This window comes from Oncorhynchus mykiss, chromosome Y (genome assembly GCF_013265735.2).
Source record: "Oncorhynchus mykiss isolate Arlee chromosome Y, USDA_OmykA_1.1, whole genome shotgun sequence".
In the NCBI taxonomy this organism is placed as follows: domain Eukaryota; kingdom Metazoa; phylum Chordata; class Actinopteri; order Salmoniformes; family Salmonidae; genus Oncorhynchus; species Oncorhynchus mykiss.
The window spans coordinates 28,942,733-28,962,328 of record NC_048593.1 but is presented as its reverse complement, the minus strand read 5'-3'; the positions used below and the strand labels follow the sequence as shown (position 1 = coordinate 28,962,328).

The 19,596-nt window shown below is 44.3% G+C and overlaps 1 protein-coding gene across 5 annotated transcripts in view; it reads right to left on the bottom strand.

Annotated features, from left to right (window-relative positions):
* gabra3 (gamma-aminobutyric acid type A receptor subunit alpha3) overlaps window positions 1–19,596 on the bottom strand; it is a 140,909-nt gene that overhangs the window by 13,159 nt on the left and 108,154 nt on the right. For 4 of the 5 annotated variants that reach the window (XM_036967506.1, XM_036967509.1, XM_036967508.1 and 1 more), the window contains exons 6-8: window positions 10,829–10,911; window positions 7,985–8,128; window positions 5,082–5,234 (exon numbers count right to left, since the gene is read on the bottom strand). In XM_036967506.1, coding sequence (XP_036823401.1) covers window positions 5,082–5,234; window positions 7,985–8,128; window positions 10,829–10,911 — 380 coding nt within the window. The remainder of the gene's footprint in view (window positions 1–5,081; window positions 5,235–7,984; window positions 8,129–10,828; window positions 10,912–19,596) is intronic. The other variant, XM_036967510.1, reaches the window with a different exon arrangement.

Below are 19,596 nucleotides of genomic sequence, written 5' to 3'. Positions count from 1 at the left end.
GTAAACTCAATGAGAACCTGTGGGGCTTGTGCAGCTGAAGAGGTACTCAATGTGAACCTGTGGGGCTTGTGCAGCTGAAGAGGTACTCAATGTGAACCTGTGGGGCTTGTGCAGCTGAAGAGGTACTCAATGTGAACCTGTGGGGCTTGTGCAGCTGAAGAGGTACTCAATGTGAACCTGTGGGGCTTGTGCAGCTGAAGAGGTACTCAATGTGAACCTGTGGGGCTTGTGCAGCTGAAGAGGTAAACTCAATGTGAACCTGTGGGGCTTGTGCAGCTGAAGAGGTAAACTCAATGAGAACCTGTGGGGCTTGTGCAGCTGAAGAGGTACTCAATGTGAACCTGTGGGGCTTGTGCAGCTGAAGAGGTACTCAATGTGAACCTGTGGGGCTTGTGCAGCTGAAGAGGTACTCAATGTGAACCTGTGGGGCTTGTGCAGCTGAAGAGGTACTCAATGTGAACCTGTGGGGCTTGTGCAGCTGAAGAGGTACTCAATGTGAACCTGTGGGGCTTGTGCAGCTGAAGAGGTAAACTCAATGTGAACCTGTGGGGCTTGTGCAGCTGAAGAGGTACTCAATGTGAACATGTGGGGCTTGTGCAGCTGAAGAGGTACTCAATGTGAACCTGTGGGGCTTGTGCAGCTGAAGAGGTACTCAATGTGAACCTGTGGGGCTTGTGCAGCTGAAGAGGTAAACACAATGTGAACCTGTGGGGCTTGTGCAGCTGAAGAGGTACTCAATGAGAACCTGTGGGGCTTGTGCAGCTGAAGAGGTACTCAATGAGAACCTGTGGGGCTTGTGCAGCTGAAGAGGTAAACTCAATGTGAACCTGTGGGGCTTGTGCAGCTGAAGAGGTACTCAATGTGAACCTGTGGGGCTTGTGCAGCTGAAGAGGTACTCAATGTGAACCTGTGGGGTTTGTGCAGCTGAAGAGGTAAACTCAATGTGAACCTGTGGGGCTTGTGCAGCTGAAGAGGTAAACTCAATGTGAACCTGTGAGGCTTGTGCAGCTGAAGAGGTACTCAATGTGAACCTGTGGGGCTTGTGCAGCTGAAGAGGTTAACTCAATGTGAACCTGTGGGGCTTGTGCAGCTGAAGAGTTACTCAATGTGAACCTGTGGGGTTTGTGCAGCTGAAGAGGTAAACTCAATGTGAACCTGTGGGGCTTGTGCAGCTGAAGAGGTAAACTCAATGTGAACCTGTGGGGTTTGTGCAGCTGAAGAGGTACTCAATGTGAACCTGTGGGGTTTGTGCAGCTGAAGAGGTACTCAATGTGAACCTGTGGGGCTCGTGCAGCTGAAGAGGTACTCAATGTGAACCTGTGGGGCTCGTGCAGCTGAAGAGGTAAACTCAATGTGAACCTGTGGGGCTTGTGCAGATGAAGAGGTAAACTCAATGTGAACCTGTGGGGCTTGTGGTCTTACTGTTGATTTATGCAGAATATACACTACATGACCAAAAGTATGTGGATACCTACTCGTCAAACATCTCATTCCAAAATCATGGAATTGGTCCCCGTTTGCTGCTATAAAAGCCTTCACTCTTCTGGGAAGGCTTTCCACTAGACATTGGAACATTGCTGCAGGGACTTTTATAGCCACAAGGGAATTAGTGAGATCGGGCACTGATGCTTGGCGATTAGGCCTGGCTCGCAGTCGGTGTTCCAGTTCAACCCAAAAGTGTTCGATGGGGTTGAGGTCAGGGCTCTGTGCAGCCCAGTCAAGTTCTTCCACACCGATCTTGACAAACAATTTCTGTATGGACCTCGCTTTGTGCACCGGGGCTTCGTCATGCTGAAACAATTAAGGGCCTTCCCCAAACTGTTGCCACAAATTTGGAAGCACAGTATCATCTAGAATGTAATTGTATGCTCTAGCGTTCCCTTCACTGGCACTAAGGGCCCCAGCCCGAACCACAAAAAACAGCCCCAGGCCACCAAACTTTACAGTTGGCACTATGCATTGGAGCAAGTAGCGTTCTCCTGGCATCCGCCAAACCCAGATTCGTCCGTCGGACTGCTAGATGGTGAAGCGTAATTCATCACTCCAGAGAACGCATTTCCACTTCTCCACTTCACTTCTTGTGACGGCGAGCTTTACACCACTCCAGCCAATGCTTGTCAGCAACGGGTGTGGCTGAAATAGCCGAATCCAATAATTTGAATGGATGTCCACATACCTTTGTAATATAGTGTATAACTATATATACATTATTATGTTCGTCAGTTTGCATATACTTTATTGTGTAATCTTCAAAGCTGTAGCATAATTTAATGTTAGTCTTTTATCAGTTCTGAAGTTGTTGAAAATATTGACAACTGGCAAATGTTAACAACAGAGGAGTTGCAATCTCCCCATATTAAAGAATACCAGGCAATTAAAAAATATCAATATCAAATTAGGCAGAATGTCAATGGAGATTGTATTGTATTGTGTCCACAGTGTAATACGTCTGCTCAAACAATAAATCACAAATTACACTTGGTGAATGAGAAAATGATATAGGGATTATCCACACAAAATATCAGGTCAAGCCAGCCAGATACTCCAACCTGGCAACCCGCCAGGGAACAAATGATTAATGAAATATCAACTTTCATGCTCTTTATACGAGACAAGTGAGCAGTTTCTCCTAAAATATTTAGACAGTTTTAAAGCCCTGTGGATGGCTCAGAGAGCAGGAGGTTGGCAGGGGCTGGTTGTGAATAGCAGTTGAAGTGACTGTCCAGTCAGGGGCTTGTTGTGAATAGCAGTTGAAGTAACTGTCCAGTCAGGGGCTGGTTGTGAATAGCAGTTGAAGTGACTGTCCAGTCAGGGAGGGTAGTCTGAATCTGAAACGACCTTCCAGCTCCTGACCAACCAGGACCTGTAGGCCTGCAGCTTAACTATGCTGCAGAACAAACATCTCTCCTACCAGGACCTGTAGGCCTGCAGCTTAACTATGCTGCAGAACAAACATCTCTCCTACCAGGACCTGTAGGCCTGCAGCTTAAATATGCTGCAGAACAAACATCTCTCCTACAAGGACACCTGTTTACCTGGACGCTTCATCAGTCCTCTTCCCTGAGGCCATTCTCATTTTCGGCAATTCCACACCCGTCTCTTAAACAATCTTGTGCCTTCGTGCACCTCCATTACAAGTGAGAGTTTGTTCATTCTGTGTACCCAACAAACACTTCTTCAGTGCATAAGCTTAACATCGCAGCAGAAGTCACATACTGCAGTGTTTGCTGAACGTTTCCCAATGGCCTTGGCCTTGTTTCAACTGAACCTCCATTAGAACACATGAAGAAATACATTCTGTCAACCCTTTCATGAACAACAGCTTCTTACTGTGACTTTTCTTGGCAGTGAAAGGCCTTTGTTTTACAAGGGAGATAGTCATAGAGGTGGGATGAGGTCCCCTCCTTCATGACAGGAAGAGGGGACATAGATCATGAAGAAAATGTATGTGGCCAAGGGGATTGTGCCAGAGAAAAATACCAGATCATTTCTGCATGGCTGTAAGAATGTGAAATACTCTTCTTCTTTTGTTGCACCTTATGTACAAAGCAAATCCAAACAAATCAAGGTGGCTAGCAAGTGCATTTCTCCACTGTGCTCCGTAGCATGCCCTGCCCTGCCCTGCTCTGTTCTGAAACACGAATTAACCGCCAAACAGAGGTTTGCTCTCTCTGCTGGGGGAGGCACTTTGGGTTGCCATGACACTCTCCTCATGGCAGGCTGAGAGGCGAAGCCGTGGCTGTCCATGACCGAGGAGAGAGGAGGGGGAATAGTGTGGGGTAAACTGGTTAAAATAAACATATGCTGGTTGACTTCTTTACATGAGAGGCACTAGGTAGTGAGATCAATGTTTTTCAATTACTCCGATTTCCCCAAGTCATGTTTCCAGAACTGTTAGTCTCTGTATGAAGTGCTAGTGTCATGCACCACATCACCTGTGGTGAAATGATCAAATGTCCAAGCTCTATGATTTGAACACAGACACATTTCTAGGTGTTAGTGACTCACATGCGCCAGCTAGTCTGAACTGTAACAACACTATCAGACTAAATATCTATACCAGATCTTCTGAGTAATTTGAAAGCAAAGTGTTTTACTGCCAGCCTACAATAATGCTATATGTGTCAGGAGACCATACAATACGTCCCTTTCTTGAAGTTTCTTGGCCTTCAGCTGTCGTTTAAATTAAAGTTTTAGTCCTAGATTAGGAAATGCTTTCTCCAACTTGAGGTTTGACTGTTTTCATTATTTACCTTGACATTGCTTTTGGAGGACTGAGCACAACTTGTCTGTTACTATCATTTCCCCTAAGCCTGAATGGGCTGCCGTTGCTTTCTAGTCTACCAACTCAAATTGTCAGAGCTCATCTTTCATTCTGACCCATCACAGAGGAAGCAGGATCTCACCCTTTCTAAGTCTCCATAGCTATGCTGACAGGATCAGCTGTGCATTGCATCTGATACGTCTGCCCCCCAAAAAAGTGTTGACAAAGCCAGACACCTTGCCAAAGTTAGCAAGAGATCAATAAGCAATAATCTCTTACAACTTGGCCGGCTTAAACTTTCTGCAAAGCACGTTCAATACCCCGCCGAGAGAGATGTCACTGCAAAACTTGTATCACTCTGTCCCAGGGTGAACGGCCTCACTTTCTCCTACTTAATTCCTTTCCAAGTTTGCTTGCGTTAATCTGTAATTAATTAGGTGGTTTTATGGTGGCCAAGTTAATTACAGGTCAATCCTGTGATCCAAGCACAGTTTAAAACCCAAATTCATCACTGTCCAGGGCCTAGCAAAGCCAACATGGGCACCAAGCTGCTTTTTACACTTCACTGTGTGAACCACAACTTCGGAAAGATGAACTTTTTCTACCCTCCCCTGGCACGCCAATTTACTGAATGCATCTGATGATGTGAACAAAAGCTGCTCCACAAATGCGTAAGCTGCCGCTGCTGCACACTTGGTTTGATGTAGCTTCATAATTTAAACAACAGCTCCATTGTTGCCACACTCCAAATTGTCGGAATGGTTCAATCACTCATTAAGTGCATTTCGGGGTTAAGGAGATAAGGGAAGACGCTCACCGAATACAGTGCGGGCGGGAACCGACTCTCTGTTTAGCCAGAAGGAGACCTGAGACAGGATGACAGTCATGATGCACGGAAGGTAGGTTTGAATCACAAAATAGCCAATTTTCCTTTTCAAATGGAAATACGTTGTCATCACTACATATTCTCCTGAGGAGGGGGGGGGGGGGGAGAGACAGAGAACGAGAGAGATGCAGAGGACATTCATTATTAATACAGCTCATGTTCAGTCCAGACAAACACAAGGACTCTGCTGAAATATTCAGAACTATATTTATGAAAGTTAATACAACATGCATGTATGCTAGCACAGCACTGGGATCCTGTTAATACAGCCACATGTATGCTAGCACAGCACTGGGATCGTGTTAATACAGCCACATGTATGCTAGCACAGCACTGGGATCCTGTTAATACAGCCACATGTATGCTAGCACAGCACTGGTATCGTGTTAATACAGCCACATGTATGCTAGCACAGCACTGGGATCGTGTTAATACAGCCACATGTATGCTAGCACAGCACTGGGATCGTGTTAATACAGCCACATGTATGCTAGCACAGCACTGGGATCGTGTTAATACAGCCACATGTATGCTAGCACAGCATTGGGATCGCGTTAATACAGCCACATGTATGCTAGCACAGCACTGGGATCGTGTTAATACAGCCACATGTATGCTAGCACAGCATTGGGATCGTGTTAATACAGCCACATGTATGCTAGCACAGCACTGGGATTGTGTTAATACAGCCACATGTATGCTAGCACAGCACTGGGATCGTGTTAATACAGCCACATGTATGCTAGCACAGCACTGGGATCGTGTTAATACAGCCACATGTATGCTAGCACAGCATTGGGATCGTGTTAATACAGCCACATGTATGCTAGCACAGCATTGGGATCGTGTTAGTACAGCCACATGTATGCTAGCACAGCATTGGGATCGTGTTAATACAGCCACATGTATGCTAGCACAGCACTGGGATCGTGTTAATACAGCCACATGTATGCTAGCACAGCACTGGGATCGTGTTAATACAGCCACATGTATGCTAGCACAGCACTGGGATCCTGTGGGAAGCAGAATATCTGTTTGTGAGAGTGGAGGTTAACTGATGGCTTGTTTATCACAGTGTCTGGTTGTGAAAGGGAGAGATTGGTTTTCCCTCCACTGTTGGTCTGGATTAGATCTATTGACCGGAAGGGTTAGGGTTAGGGGGAGAGGAGAGCTGGCTGCAGTGGCATCAGTAATACGCTGACAAACAAGTGCTGGTATGTGTGAGAGGCTGAGAACAGCACACCTCACTGTGTGGGTTCAGGAAAATAAATATATGATACAGTATGATTAACTGTGTTTTAAAAACATACCCTGCACCACATGATCCATAGCCCCCAATGTGCTGAGAATCTATTTCCTGGATGACAGACGCACTCTTATGTGCTGAGTAAAGGTGACACATATACCACTATGTTTGTTGACATGGGAAGACAGGAAAATTAAACAGTGCTAAGATGACAGATATTCCCTATCCTCAATCCTGTATGTCCAGTACGTACAGCAGATACTGAGAACGCTCTGTGGTACAAGATTCATTGAGATATATCTCACGTTGAGTTGTTGAGACTAGTGATGTGAGTCAGTGATGTGAGTCAGTGATGTGAGTCAGTATGAGGAGTCCATGTGGTGTTACAGTGAATATACACAAAGGACGGTTCTACCACACCTCAGGTGTCCCTTACTCTATAGGACAACCCTCCTCAGTCCCTATCTGCCTCACCATGCCTGCCTCTATCACTGCAACCATGCAACCAGACTGAGACATTGAGAGAAGTGAGACAAAGTGCCCTAGTGCATCACAGTGAATAAATAGAGGTTAGACACCATCTTTATCTCACAGAGACCTGTCTCTTTGAGAGCAAGACACTTAAAAAGCTTCCCTAATTTGAATAGCTGTCTCTGCCTGGCAAAAACAGGTTGACACTCTCCCAAGAGGAAAGCGAGAGAACAAAAACTCAGTATTGTGGGTGTTGTAGATAAAGGGATTTCGCAGCAGCTATAGCAATCAGAATTGAAGATCAAATGAATGGTTGATCAACAGTGCTGGCTGACAGAGTGTCCTATAATTCAGTGCCAATTCAAATGGCTTTCAGACCAGAGCTCAATCAAAGGAAAAGTGGAGTTCTCCCTTCTGCTCCAAGGCTCCTTATCTTTCTACTACTGCTGAATAATTATCTTACTACTGAACAAGTTGAATAGTTTTACTCTTGGCTACCATTTAAAAAAAATACTTGCTGAAACTGGGCAGATCAATGTGTGTTTCAATCTGAAATCAGAGTGCCTGTGTGTTCTTCCATCAAATAACATGTAAATGGGAGAGGCCACAAAGATGAATCTTCTTCTTCATCTACCCTGCATTTACACATATTCCATTTTCTTCACAGATGTAGTGTTGGATAACAGGAAAGTTTGTCAGTATTTCTCCACCAGCCTATAAGAAAGTCCCTGCATTCAGTGATCAGTGTTTACCTCCTTTCCCCAAACTCAGCAAGTCTTCCTTTCAATGGTGAGACCGCACTGACCCCAATAATACTAGCAGAGACAAATCGATGAGGCAGCCACTTGCAGAACAGCTCAGATAAATAACTTTACAAAAAGACACAAATAGAATCTGTAAGTATATGCGAGAGAAATGAAATGAATTAATCCAAATTGTCTGCAAGCCAGGAGCTGAAAAGAGTGGTTATCGTGAGAAATTTAAAGCAGATGTTCCATTAGTGAACAACTTTGTTCTGATGTTATCTCAGTGTTAATGACTTGATCATATGGTATAATAGAACCTGTGCTGGAACTGCATGTTCATTTGAAAGTGGCAGGCATGTTGTATGGGCTACCTGTGCTGGAAATCATAGATTCTTTCCCAATAACGTGGCCCAGTAGGTCATACTGGTTTAGCCTTGACCCATCATCTGCTACGACTACAGAGCCCTCATCTCCTTTGGTCCAGAGATAGACAACCTCATTGTTTGTATACGCATCTGAGAGAGAGAGAGAGAGAGAGAGAGAGAGAGAGAGAGAGAGAGAGAGAGAGAGAGAGAAAGAGAGAGAGAGAGAGAGAGAATGGATAGACAGACACCGGTAGAGGAAGTGACAAAAAATGAGAGTAGTACATGTCAGTTTCCATGTAGAGTAAATAATGCAGCAGTGCTACAATTGGCTGATTCTGATGATGGCAAATCAATGGTAATAAGAAGGGGGGGGGGGGCATCGATCTGAATAAATGCATATCAATGAAGTATATTTGAATGAGAGTTTAATAAAAGCCATGTGTTTTGATTAGTTTATATGCACCTTGAACTGAAGGTACATCAGCACAAGGAATGATGTCAAAAGTGGGGCTTAAAATCCACAAGGTCAATCTTAGGGAAAGGAGCTTAAAAAGCATTTAAAGACACAGTCACACACACACACACACACACACACACACACACACACACACACTGCTGTAGAAGAGCAGATGGAGGATGGTGAAAACACCCAGCTGAGCACCAATAACATCATCATTCACACATCTGCCTGAGGTTTGCTAATTAAATGTTGATAGCCACAGAGAAATTATTGTTTTATACTCATGGGAGATCATTAATAAAAATAGTTCATGCATCTACTTGAATGCTTCTTCATCTACAACAACTGTAATTGGTAATGAAGGGTATTATTCTGTCATCGTGTGTGTTCTATGTCTCCATCTACTCGGTGTGGTCAGACTCTCAGCTCTGCTCAGCAGAGAAGGTCAACTATGTCAAACACTTTCATTGCACAGTACAGATTGGGCCCACTATCCAAGGCTTTGAAATCATTCACTACACTTATGCTCTGAAAGTAGGAGAGTGAGGATGTCAATTCTCTCTGGATGTCCATTGTCTCTGAATCGGCGCAGAACGTACATATTGAATTTCATGTCTGCATAAAGTCGAGGATACAAGTCTCCATAACCAGTTGTAAGGATAATGCAGCACGCATAAATATTGCTGCTCACTAAAATCCAGAACAAAAAAACATGATTGGGGCGGGCATATTACTGATCCCATGATAAAAAAAACTATAGAATATTTGAATGAGCAAAACTGCATCTAAATGTTGTACTTTAGGTACATCTGCCTTGTTCTGTTACAGCAACCTGTCTGGCTCGAAGATCCCCTTTATGAACAACATAGCATCATAAATCTACAGCCAAATTATTTTATATCTAGAGGGACAAAACAAACCCTGGCTCTCTTTAGCTTATATTCAGAATGTGAAACCCTGAGAGGTTCAGAGCTCGCAGGGAGGGAGAATAAAAGGCCTCTACATTATGTTTGTGATTGCTGTGCCATTTCCAATGAAAATAAATGTCATGTAAAATAGCGGTGATTGGGGCGAGCGGCGCACAGTGCTGCAGCAGATTGCCTGTAGCACGTCAGGCCTCAACAAAAGCCGCTAATTACTTGCCAACCGTGTGCCGTTGCGTTAAGGAGACGATTGTTCCTGGGCTTTGCAGCGGATTTCCGTTGATATAAATACAGATCAGAAGAGGAGCCGTGCCGAAGGGGGCATTGTGACAGTCTGCCAATCAGAGCCCTGCTCGCCGAAGGAAACAACGGCCCTGAAAGGGCTCCTTTTGTTTTATTGGCCGCCTGATGTTTTATTCACAACGCCATGGCCAGCTCCGAGTCACTCTGACCTTTAATATGTCATTGACAGAGTTCTTATTTCTAGGAACAATAACTTATAAAATAACTTCTCTCTGTTCTATACGCTGTGAAACGTACGACTTAGAGCAGGGTTGTCAAACATACGGCCCGTGGGTAATGGATCTAAAATCAAACAGTTTCTTGACTGTGTCCAGCTCGATAATAATTTGCAAAATGAAAGCTAGACAGTCAGGGAGCATCGGAAATTTAAAAAACTATAGATAGAAGACTATATTTAGCAAATTTGTCTGACAAATATTTATTTTATCTAACTAGGCAAGTCAGTTACAAACAAACTCTTATTTTTAATGACAGCATAGGAACAGTGGGTTAACTGCCTGTTCAGGGGCAGAACGACAGATTTATTCCATCAGCTCAGGGGTTTGAACTTGCAACCTTCCGGTTACTAGTCCAATGCTCTAACCACTAGGCTACCCTGCCGCCCCGGCAAAATTCAGTGCGGCCCTCCGGACCTCGTTAAAGACCAAACGCGTCCTCCAGGGCTAAATGAGTTTGACATAGTTTTCCCCGCAAAATAGCCCGCCTACAAGGAATCTCGACAAATCTCGATGACGTTGAGTGCACGAGGGGATCTGTGCACTGTGTGGTGCCTTCCACAAAAAGTTCTGCTCTACAAAAGGACCCATAAGCGGCAGGGATGGAGACAGAACTAATGGACAAGATGGCTATTACACTCCACATGCAATTCACACGGTCCAAGGCTGCGGCCAGATTAAATGGATTTACACCTTTGATTGATATGATGGAGAACAACAGACCATTGTTTAACATGTATACGTCTGTATATAGCCTCGGTATTGTTATTTTATTGAGTTACTTTTGATTAACTGTTTTACTTTTTACAGTTAAGGGCTTGTAAGTAAGCATTTCATTGTATTCGGCGCATGTGACAAATCAAATTTGATTTGATTTTGATCTATGACCTCTATTTCTGTGATGTCAGCTATATGGACCAGAATCAGATGTATATCTAGAGAGACTTACAGCTCCCAAACTTCAGAGGGCAGGCATGTGTATCCATGGGGAAATCCTCCAAGTGCATGGGACACTCAGCGTGGATGGTTAGCCTGGTCAGAGAGGGAGAAAAACAACAAGGACATGTCAGTGGACAGGCTGGAATATATAAACTATTCTTAAACCCTCCATGACACCTGTCACATGGTAGCAACACATACTGTATGTTAACGCTTTATATGTTGAGACATCCTTTTCATTTGCCAGATCCTGTTCAGTATCTTTCTAAAGGGCAAAGCAATGGCTCGACACTGGACGCCTACTTCAATAACTTTTACTGCACACCATTCTGCACAATTAGACTTTCATCCTGTCACCTAGAGCTGCAATAGAAACATGAATGACAGGGCCTTAGTCATTTTCCTCTGTATCTGAATACAGTAAGTATACACCACGTCTCCTTACGGCCACCCAAGGTTGTCCTGCCCCTGATGGCAGGGGAATATTGTGGTGCGCAAGAGATACTCTACTGTTCTGAGACTGACCTGACATTTGGGTTTTGTTGAAAAGAGAATGGAGGGGAGGGGAGGGAAGGGGGATGAGGGGCGATGTGAGAGGGGAACAGTCAGCATGTGCAGTCACGTACTGTAGTACGTCTGGACATCAATGTGTCTGGCTGCGGTGTCTGCGGTGTCTGGGTTGCCAGTGATTTGTCTGTTTTCCCATTAGCGGAGCTCAAAGCTCCAACTCCCTCCATCCACCAGTAGGACCCGTCACCCAGCTAGTCAGCCAGCCAGACAGACTGCTCTGGAGACCTGTGGAGCAGCCAGACAGACTGCTCTGGAGACCTCTGGGCCAGCCAGACAGACTGCTCTGGAGACCTGTGGAGCAGCCAGCCAGACTACTCTGGAGACCTGTGGAGCAGCCAGACAGCCAGACAGACTGCTCTGGAGACCTCGGGGCCAGCCAGCCAGACTACTCCGCTCTGGAGACCTGTGGAGGAGCCAGACAGACTGCTCTGGAGACCTGTGGAGCAGCCAGACAGACTGCTCTGGAGACCTGTGGAGCAGACAGTCAGACTGCTCTGGAGACCTCGGGGCCAGCTAGCCAGACTGCTCTGGAGACCTTATCTAGTTGATTAGATATTGACCCGCTGACCCTCGACACACCTACTCCACTCCTGAGGGAGGGAGCTCTGCAAATCAGGCAGGAGTGATGGGAGGAGACTGGCATCTGCTTGGGAGATCACATCTCACAACACACATCACATTACATGATGATGGCACCAGTACTATACCACTCTCCCTACTAACTCACTTTTACCATGGTAGACAATGTCAGTGGACAGGATACTTCAGAATGGCAATGGCATTTTCTGTGTCCATAGTTTATTTGACGGGGGCCTGCTTTAGATGGCAGTGGAAACAGATCTATGGGCCCCATAGAACCTTATCAACACCTACTGGAACCAGGATAAGAAACAGAACATGCTTCTTCCTGAGCAATGACATAGGTATAGGCATGATGTACAGAACATGTATATGGAATTGAGAGATTCTTCTTTAGTACTTTAATTTGTTTTTGGAATACAATATACAGCAATGCATTCGGGGGAATAGTAACCCTGAGAAAAACAACATTTTTCAGGCTCCAATGCATTCCCCACCATTGTTAATAAAACCCATCGATTTCTATTTTGTATCCTCTCACTTTCATTAAAATGCAGCAGGTCAATCATTCAATTAACCCTATGACCTAATAAACTCCATTCTGGTAAATACTTCCCTACACTTGAGTCTAGTAGAACACTGCTGTGATTTTGAGCAATGTCCCCTGCTCCTGCCATCAAGACGTCATAAAGTCTACACTGTACCACCACTCATAAGTGTTTAATGAGATAAAGCATCTTAGCAGAGTAACCTTCAACCATAATGGTTATGATGTTCTTGGCCTTGAAAATGAACTATACTTGGAGGAAGAAGAACACTTTGCTGCTGACAATTAATGGCCTTCCTGTGAGTGTGTGTGTGCCTGTCGGCCGGGAAGCCACAGCAAAAATGGCCTCATGGGGCCAACCCCTCCTTCTCCCGTTGCCGCCTCCCGAATAACAGCTGCATCGATCACAGTGCCATCGCCAGAGCCTGTAGCACCTTGTCTCTGTCGGAGCTCCAGGGGGCCTTAGAGGGAGGTGTGTGTTCCACTCCACCCACCCCCACCCCCCTTTATTTGAAGTTCTACTCCATACCTCACCAGCTCCTGAAAACTTCTCCCATTACTTATCAATCTGGCCAGTGGAGAAGATGAGTCTGTGTTGATGGAACTCTATTGCATTACTAGCTAGAGGTCTGTTTGGGTGATTCACAGCTTCTGGAGGACTTTCAGAGTCTGCCTTTCAATCTATCACTTCTGTTCTCTTTGTTGTAATAAGCTTTCAACTTGACATATACACTTCACAGAGAACAAATGGTCACGTCACATGCTGACACTGGACCTTTGTCTGGTGCTGAGACACACACCCAGGGGCGGCTCCAGGCATAAGCAACGAACAAAAAAAGATACTCAGTTGGGTTTCAACTTACTGTTGGAGTTAGAATAGTAGAATACACAAGATGTAAGTTAGAAATTTGGTTGTGCATCAGCAGTTTTTCTCATTTTGTCATTCACTGATAGTCACTCATTTACTCGTGCCAGCTAACAATTTTTAGATTGGTAAGTTTAGTCTTGCCAGTTATCTAAACCTTCAGGGTGCCCCAATTGACTTTGTTAGTCATTATCATTCAGTTATCATTAACATGGCATAAGTCATGGCAAAATGTGTAGAGTTGCAGGAAATTAGCTTTAAAACTGAAAGAAGAATTGCCACCTCATAGCAAAATGAGCAGAATTGCAGGAAATTAGCATTAAAACTGCAACAATTTCACTCTGCCACATGTCAAAATTAGTAGAATTGCTGGAAATGTGTTATAAAATTGCAAAATATTCTCTTCGCCTCAAATCTAAATGTGTAGAACTGCAGAAAACTTACTTTAAAATTGCAAAAATGTCTCTCTGCCCGATGGCAAAATACCGTAAGTAGAATTCCATGACATTTGTTATAAAATTGCAGGAAATTTACTTTAAAACAAATGTTTCTATCCACCATCAATTGGGGGGTCCACAACATTTTTTTTTGCTTAGGGCCACCAAAAGGCTAGAGCCAGCCACGTATACTCCCTCCTCGGTGTGATGAGTGAAAAATCTACTGTCAGGTCCAGGGCGGATCGTTCATCATCATACTTATCATCATAGCTGGGGACTCTGGATCATGATCAATGAGTCTCCCTCTCCAAGACAGAAATCCCTGGTGAGACCATACGCTACTGTAATGATGACACCGTACCCCACCTACTCCACCTCCTCCGAAGGAAAACACCCCTGGGAGAGGAGGAGGGGGTGGGGGCGTGGTGGTGACAAGAGAGAGATGGACTACAACAGAGCTGTACATTTTATGGAAGTTTAGTGAATGACCCCTGCATCTGCTAAGCAGACATTCAATCAGTCAAATGCAACAGAATGGAGAATTGACCTTTCCACAAGGTCAACATAACATTTCATAGATAGGGTTGCAAAGTGAACGTATATTACTGGAAACCTTCTAATGGGTAGTTATGGGTACTTCAGATTATCACAGGTGTCTGTAAATGATCTCTAGCCCTCCGTGGCCTTATCACATGTAAAATACATAAACACATCAAATAAGAGGATTTAAAAATGTGAATAACATCCACAAATTATGACAAAACTGCAAAACAGTAACCTAAATATAAACAATCAACTTTGTGAGTACCATTGGTGTTTAATATGAGGATTTCAGCATGTTTCACACACTTGTATTTATTTTACTACTGTATGTCAATATGTCTTTGTTGTAAATGTTTTGGCACCAACTGGTGGCAGTTTTGAAAAAGTCAATAGTTGGAAGAGTTGCAGAGTTAATGGAAAATCATACTATTATTGATTAGATACTTTTTAATTAGGCAATTTTCTATTGAACCATATGGTCTATCCACTAGAAACTCATTGACAATATGGACAGATATTAAAAAATGAATACTATATATGAATTTTAAAAGATTAAGATATTGAAGTATAAGTTACCAAAGTTACCATATCCTGCGCCATAGATTAGCTGTTAATTACCAAAATTACTGAATATTCTGGTAACATTTGGTAAATTAGCGGTAGCTTTGCAACCCTTATCCCAGATATCCTGCACCCCAGAGTATACATCACAAGAGTGTCCTTTCTGCTTTTGTCTGACTATGCGAGTGGTGAGCTCATAGGTCATAAGATCAGGAAAGCCATTACATTTGTACAGCTCTGCCCTTGGCTTTTAAGCCCTAATCAAGGATTACAATATTACTATCCATATAACTATCCAACCAAGGTTTTTTCCCACAGTGCTATTCCTTAGGTTCTGATGCCTGGCTCTCACAGTTATAACAACGCACGGCAATTAGCTCGAGAGAAGATCTCCGTAATTACCGTTATCCACAATGACTTGCGGAAACGCTGTGAAACGCACAGTACTACTCTCGCACCACACAATTCATTTACTGCTACATTGGGCTAAATCCTATAGTGGAATATGCATATTGAAATGAGAGGTAGCTGTAAAAATGGTAGTAACTAACTACAGTGGTAATTATGGTGGTAACACACAATCCTTGACTGCAAACACACAATCCAGTCTTCTCAGAGTGGTTCTATGCATTGTGTTAATGTATGTCAGGGGCTGGTTGCTTAGAAACCTTGGATAGGGCTGTATGTTTTGTCCACTTGAGCAACATGACTGTCCTTTACTATGGGGCTTCATTCAAAACAAAAATGCTCTGCTCTCTGTGCCATGACTTCCCGTCTGTTTTTCATTGACCCTTTATATAACTAGGGAAGTCATGTACAGGAGACCAGAGGAGGAATGGGTTAATAAAATGTATTAACCCATTGAAACCTAAATGATCAGGAGATTTCATTGCAGCACATGTTGTACACTGAAGAACATTTAAAAGTGTTATACAAGGCAACCAGTGGTCTAAAAGAGGAAACCATTTTCCTCTGGATAGGTTGCCCTGAATGAATGAGTCTATTCTGTAACTTTTGTCAGCTCTGGTGAACTGTAGGTGTAGGACATGAGTTCACATCAGCCTCCTTCACAACAGACTACTTCTGAACAGGAGCAAAAGGCCAGAGTGAAAGGTCACCCAAAATGGCTCCCCGAATGAGTGTTTCTAAAAGAGATTCAAACATTATTCTGGTGATTGAACTGCAGTAGACCATGTGTATGTGACCAATAACATTTGATTTGATTTGAGTAGAGTCTGGATGGCATTAAGACTGAGCTTTACAAGTATCATTGGCTCAGCAGGTACGTTTCCTTGCACAAATCACCCTGTGAGGTAACAATATGACATTAAGAGCAGAGAAAACATCCCGCCTGCCTCTTACAGGATATACTGTAACTCCCCAGTTAAAAAACTCCCAAGTTTATACTTGTAAACCTCCTCCAACTATTCTTTTGTTCTTCTAAAATCAGCCGAACTCGAGCACACACACACCACCCTAATTATGAGGTGGCTGAGCAGCTAACAGGGCGTGAAATGCCCCGTTACAATATGTGTCAGTCACAGCTGTGGCCAAATGAGTGGCGACGTGGGAACCAACCCTCCCCATCCCATTTCCTCCATGCCCAGCACTCCTCTCCCTGCATGGTCTCAGGAGCCCCTACCAACATCCTGCTAAACGCCCGTAGGTGTGTCAATCAGAACGCAGGCTGAAACAGAGTAGAGACAGATCCCTGACTGAGTTTGACTTTATTTCCATCTGTGTCAAGGTTACACATTCACGCAGCAAATCTGTAATGCACCTGACAGCCAAGCCAAAGTCTCCCGTCACTGTTGCTGTCTATTTAACATGCTCTAGCTGGCTCTTTGGCTGCCATTGTCTCGTCACATGTCTCAATAAACGTGCCCTTGTGCAGGTCCACAAACAGTTAGTGTTTCAGTGTACAAACATCATTAAAATGGACCCCTTGGCTCCAATTAGACAACACCCCTAGGAGGAGGATGGCAGCAGTGTTTAGTATTATTTTCACCACTGAAAATGCCACTGAGAATCTGTTTTATGGACCCAGAGATGCTTGACATCAGTTAGAGTACGAGAAAGTAATTAAACCTGAATCTGTGTGAAAACAAACTACCCGTATTTACCCAGCACAAAGACTCCTAATCCAATAACATGCAGCAAACATAGAGAGAAGGTCAGACAGAAAATAAAGTTTTTATTTGGACGGCCCTAAACCCAATGCTGAATTCAATGTTGTACTTTCTTTCTCCTCGGCATATGTCTGCTTATTATTGGAAGTGTTAAAAGGAGAGTTCTATTAGCCTGGCAGACTACTATTAAGACTTCAGCCAAAGGGCACTCTATTAAACACTTGACTCCCCTGGGACAAGAGTACATCCAGATATCCTTACTAGGAGGTCAGCTGTGTATGATTGTGTTGTCAGTATTTCACAAGGATGCACACCAACCCACACATCACTATCAATGATGATGTTCCAGAGGAGAAGACATGCCACAATTATCAGCAGTGTTTGTACTTCAATTCCAACATTGTTTGTTTAGCTAGAGGCAATTTTGTTTTCTTGTATATTTTTTCTCTCTCATCTCATATGATATACTCATCAGTATAGGAGCAGAAAGTATTGAAGATTTCATTAGTTTAAGCATGAATCCAGGGTCAGATGCAAGTACTACCGTCGTTCCTAATGATGTTGTATAACGGCAACCAGGTTTTACATTCCACATACAGCGGAATGTATTGTTTAAAATACTTACAGTAAATTTGAAAACACATGCAGGGCTATAATGGAAGCTTTTTAAAAAATCTTTATTTTACCTGGCAAGTCTGTTAAGAACAAATTCTTATTTTTAATGATGGCCTAGGAACAGTAGGTTAACTGCCCTGTTCAGGGGCAGAATGACAGATTTTTACCTTGGGGGTTTGGTCTTGCAAACTTTTGGTTACTAGTCCACCGCTCTAACCACTAGGCTACCTGCCGCCCTAGCTATGCTGGGAGCCATGCTGGGAGCCATGCTGGGAGCCATGCTGGGAGCCATGCTGGGAGCCATGCTGGGAGCCATGCTGGGAGCTATGCTGTAGGCCCCATGCTGTAGGCCCCATGCTGTAGGCCCCATGCTGTAGGCCCCATGCTGTAGGAGCTGTAGGCCCCGTGCTATGCTGTAGGCCCCATGCTTTGCTGTAGGCCCCATGCTATGCTGTAGGCCCCATGCTATGCTGTAGGCCCCATGCTGTAGGCCCCATGCTGTAGGCGCTGTAGGCCCCATGCTATGCTGTAGGCCCCATGCTTTGCTGTAGGCCCCATGCTATGCTGTAGGCCCCATGCTATGCTGTAGGCCCCATGCTGTAGGCCCCATGCTGTAGGCCCCATTCTATGATTAATCACCACTTTATTCCCTACCTTTGTGAACATGCACACTTCTGTTAAACCACGCTCTGAATCTTTTTACTTTAACTTTTAATGACACCCTTACTGAACCCTTCTACGCAGTAGAGATGGAGACGAGGTTTGCAGAAAGAGGGCTGGAGTGATAAAAGGCACCTCAACCTGTTCCAAACCCCCTCCCCTCACTATAGATTTCAGTGCCTGGCTGCCACTTCATACTGCTGACCCTGGTGAGGTGTCATTTGCAGCTGGCTAAATCAACAGGGACAACTGCAGAGAGTGGAGCTGGCACACACTGAGAGAGGCAACAAAGAGCACACGCCCTCCAATTCCATCTGACATTCCAAGGCAGCACTGTAGAGGTAACCTTAAGACCTCCATGTGCAACAATTACTCACAGGCAGACATTAATAGCCATCTCCCTCCGTGTATTACGTCAGCGAGCTAAATGACTAGAAATCCATGACTGCCCTTAAACTATCTAACACCTCATCTGCCCCCATGGTTGTTTTAACTCCCCCATCCCATCTCCCCCCACCTCTGCCTGGTCAGTGACTCTCATTCCCCTCACAAGGTGGAGACATCACTATTGGCTCTGTGACAGGGCTTTGCCAATAGGCACCTAAAGAGAGTGCCTGTTATAGCGCTGAACATGCAATTAAATCCTAACCCCTGCCGCCCCCATATCGAGTGCTGGGGCGAGGCCAGGGGAGGGCTGAAGGGCTGTGAAGAGGACAGAGACAGGGACAGCCAGGGACAGGGAGTAAAAGTCATGCTGAATGGGGCTCCACCACGGGGCTAATCCCAGGCTAACAAACTGCTGCGGCTGGCTGCCCGAGATGGATGGGAATGTCACCAGGAGGTCAAGGGAAACTTAAAAGAACCTGGAGAGGGAGGGGAAAAAACTTTTATACCTTGCCAAGTAACATAGAGAAGGGCTGTACGAATCTCATGTAATGTTTCCATTAACGGCTGATAGTGCTCTATAATGTACTGTATAATATCTTCATTATACATTTGTTCCCCCAGTAAAATATTCAGCTACAATTAAAAGCAAAAATAAAATAAAATTGCATTATACTCTCAGAAGATTCTATCCTTTAATGTTTTAAATCTGAATATATTGACCATGGCCATGTAATAAAAAATATGACTGAGTGAGTGACTGTACTTTTTCATTAAGAATGAAATCCACTGAACTCAAGCTGCACACGTCTAGAAACTCCTAAGAAAAAGAGCCTAAATGAAGTGTCAGTCCCCCAGAGGGAGCATCCTCCATCCAGTCAACATGGA